Source organism: Coenobita brevimanus, chromosome 116, assembly GCF_032717465.1.
Source record: "Coenobita brevimanus isolate Jiangsu-jjx chromosome 116, ASM3271746v2, whole genome shotgun sequence".
Lineage (NCBI taxonomy): Eukaryota > Metazoa > Arthropoda > Malacostraca > Decapoda > Coenobitidae > Coenobita > Coenobita brevimanus.
Window position 1 is genome coordinate 9,465,935 of NC_137069.1, and position 4,076 is coordinate 9,470,010.

Below are 4,076 nucleotides of genomic sequence, written 5' to 3' on the forward strand. Positions count from 1 at the left end.
TTCTCACTTTCCTCAGCTGGCTAGGATGAGACAGACTTGGTTGAGAGGTCATCATTAAGGTCAGAGGAGTCAAAACAAGGGCTTATATGGTCGAAGGGCGATGTAAGGTCACGTTCATTATCCTTGCCTTGTCCTTAATGTCCTTTGAGCCGTAGGGAAAATGGATCTGGCACAGACTTTCTGCAGGGGAGCTGATGATAGGTGGGAGGAACAAGGCTACGGCGGCCCAGGGTTGTATCCAAATTCGTCATTGGAAATGCTTCACACAAAAATACACGAAAATGCACACACACACACACACACACACACACACACACACAGCAGTAACAAACATAGCTACTTCAAATACACTCAGAGCAGCGGGAAACGCATTATAAATAGAGGTGAGAGGCGGCATCGTGAAACTCTTACTGTCTGCACACGATTTTATCCACACACAGAAACAAAATGAAAGAAAGAAAGAAAATGTAGCGAATTCAAACAAGATCATAGCAGTGGGGAACGTACAACAAACAAAGGTGACATCGTTATTGCACTGGACACCATCAAAAAAATTATACTTATTATAAATTCGTCTGGTGGTATTTAAAAAAAGACAAAAAGTGCAGGAAAATCGCATAAAACTCGGAAAGACGGGGAATATACGACATAAAGTGGTGAGAGGTGATATAGTTAATGCACTGGACACCGTAAATAAGAATCTGGTATAATATATTCGTTTGGTGATATAAAAAAAAAGCGAGAAAAAAGCAACACAATCACATAAACCTCAGAAAGACAGGGAACATACGACATAACAGAGGCGAGAGGTGGCATCGTAAAGACAGGGCATCATCAACGAAATATTCAAGTTATAATAAATTCGTCGGGTGATATTAAAAAAGAGCATAAAAACGAGATAAAATACAGGAAAATCACATAAAACTCATAAAGACGGGGGAACGTGGTGGTGGTGGTAGTGCTGGTGGAGGTGGTGGTGATGGTGGTGGTGGTGGTGGTGACAGTAACAACTTTCCACGGGCTCACTTCACACACACACACACACACACACACACACACACACACACACACACACACACACACACACACACACACACAAACACACATTGCCATTCATTATTCAGCAGGCCTCAGTTATTCACATTCGGATTAATCTCCTTCTTTACCTAACTTGAATAATTACTAAGATGCTGATGAATACTAGGATAATACTTAGGCCCGTATTCCCTAACACCTTTTCCTAGGCGATCGGGTTTGCTTAATACATCTTACTCACCTCTTTTGAGGAAACTCCCATACATCTTTTTCCTAAGAGATTTATTTTGCTTATTACACATTACTGTCCTCTTCTGTGTTAAATAAATCCTTCCAATATCGTCATACTCTGCATAAACCTATAAAAGGATATTAACCAGTCATATCCAAAAATAAATCGATAAGGAAAAGGTGTTAGGGAGCCTCCTTACCCGACGAAAATACGGGTCTTCGTCCTCTCATGCTCGCCTACTCGAGCAACCTATTCCCGCTAAAGCCAGACGATTTTATTCAGCTAAGAGAGAGAGAGAGAGAGAGAGAGAGAGAGAGAGAGAGAGAGAGAGAGAGAACCTTTGCTCTTCCTACTCCATTACTCTCAGACTCTTTGGGATTTCAATCTGTGCCCGGAACACCTCGGGCTGGTGCATGATTGATGACTCTCTCTCTCTCTCTCTCTGTCTAGTTTCTTCCTTAAACATGTCTTCAAATTACTTTAAACCTCTCCTCTCTCTCTCTCTCTCTCTCTCTCTCTCTCTCTCACACACACACACACACACACACACACACACACCTGCGTCCAAGAACCAGGGTAATGGGAGGAACGTGAGCTAGTCTTGTGTTTGTTCTGGATTTAGTTATTGTTGTTGTTGTTGTTGCTGGGGAAGTCTGGGAAATAACACTCAAGTACGGTACTTAACAAGACCTATTTTCAGGGGGTATGCTTTCCTGGTCCTACCCCCACCTCACCCCCACCCCCTACCTCCCCCCACCCTACCTTACCCTACCATGCCCTACCCCACCCCACCCCGACACTTTCATTCTTCCAATTATATCGATATCAAAACACCCTCACCTGTGTGGGGCTCGAACCCACCTCGGCACTGTAGTTCTAAAAGATGTATGGCCGTCACGTAATTATGACTCTTTTTCTGTCACACACACACACACACACACACCTATGCTCTCCAGTCTTTTAAATCCAGTGTGTCCAGGCGTCTCGAAATGTACGGAGCTTGAATTTGTCTATTTGGTTATTACGTTTATCTTTTCTTCTTGGAGCGAACAATCTTGTGGGTTTGTGGCCTTTGGTTCCTTCTTCCATTAAAACAGTCTGGAATAAATTGGCTCTCTGTTTTTTTTTTTTTTGGGTGGAGAGGGAATCTTCCCGGCAGGCCTTTGGTTCCTTCTTCCTTGATTTTTAAAAATCTGGAATACCAGTACCTGACTTCCAAATCGATAAATTCTAAAATAAACAAGATGCGGTGCCAAGGCACAGCAAACCCATCCCCGGCAGTCATTTTAGTGCTGACGTATAAACAACAGGATATCTAGTCAAAGATGTCACATATCAAATTTGGAATAAATCGGGTGAAAATTGACGATTTTATGTCCATTAGAAATTTTAGGCCCGACCCAAGTGACACTGACCCTCCCTATCGCTAACTGGGGGGTGACCCCCCTGATGTAATAAGGCAAGTTATAGGATGCAGATTTGAAAGATGCTTCTTTAGGTTTTGGTGTCATGTCGATATAACAGATTTGAAAGTAGTTATGACGAAAAACGCATTTTTTACATTGTTTTTTACATTCTTTGGCCCTACAGTCTGGGCCTTGGCCCAATTTGGCCCAAAATTTAATCAGGTGATCAGAGAGTCATAGCCCATCACCACTGTAATTTTAGTCACAATCGCACCAATAGTTCTCGCGTAAAGTTGCTACCAGCCACACAGATAGACCGAGAGACAAACATACAAACAGACAAACCGAGTGAAAACAATACCCGTCCCTGAGTCCCTCCGAGGCGGACACGGGTAATGAAAATCGCCTGGGTAAAGAAAGAAAAAAGTTATTACAAATTATTACATACGCCACGAAAAGCCAGGGAAAAAAAAAATAAAAATCGTTCTTACCAATTTGAATATTTTTGAGCCTCCATGATTTTTTTTTTTACTTTTTTGAGGCAGTGAAAGAAAACTGTTGAATCGTGCTGTGTGTGTGTGTATATATATATATATATATATATATATATATATATATATATATATATATATATATATATATATATATATATATATATATATATATATATTCTCTTTCTTCAAGACTTCGACATTGGTAATAAGGTCCATACAGGGGGTGAAAATTTTATGGAAACTTAGGGGTGTGAAAATGAGAGAGAGAGAGAGACACACACACACACACACACACACACACACACACACACACACACACACACACACACAGAAACCTTGTTCTTCTTTTCCTTTTTTTTCTTTTTTACTTACCCGGCGTTAGTAGCAGTGCCAGTGTGACCAGCAGGGTAGAAAGGGCCGCCCACAGCCACCGACCCGCCATCACAGCCTGTCCGAAGACGACGAAGAAAAAGAAATGTAATGTTCTCTTCTCAAAACAGAGTGAGCGAAAGTAAAAGCAAAAACAAAAATAAAAATCGATGGAGGAAATTAAGGAAGAATTGTACCTGTTAGATGTGTTAGCCTGTATTTCATATATTTGTAGTGTGTGTGTGTGTGTGTGTGTGTGTGTGTGTGTGTGTGTGTGTGGTTAGCCTGTATTTCATGTATTTGTAGTGTGTGTGTGTGTGTGTGTGTGTGTGTGTGTGTGTGTGTGTGTGTGTGTGTGTGTGTGTGTGTGTGTGTGTGAGGGTAGCCTGTATTTCATTTATTTGTAGTGTGTGTGTGTGTGTGTGTGTGTGTGTGTGTGTGTGTGGTTAGCCTGTATTTCATGTATTTGTAGTGTGTGTGTGTGTGTGTGTGTGTGTGTGTGTGTGTGTATGTGTGTGTGTGTGTTTTGTCTGATTTTGA

General features: G+C 41.5%; 1 protein-coding gene across 1 annotated transcript in view; it reads right to left on the minus strand.

Moving 5' to 3' along the window:
- The window catches only part of LOC145418744 (uncharacterized), a 12,989-nt gene extending 9,380 nt beyond the window's left edge, over positions 1 to 3,609 (minus strand). Inside the window, exon 1 of the mRNA XM_080287080.1 lies at positions 3,540 to 3,609. Coding sequence (XP_080143206.1) covers positions 3,540 to 3,609 — 70 coding nt within the window. The remainder of the gene's footprint in view (positions 1 to 3,539) is intronic.
- Between the last annotated feature and the right edge of the window lie 467 nt (positions 3,610 to 4,076).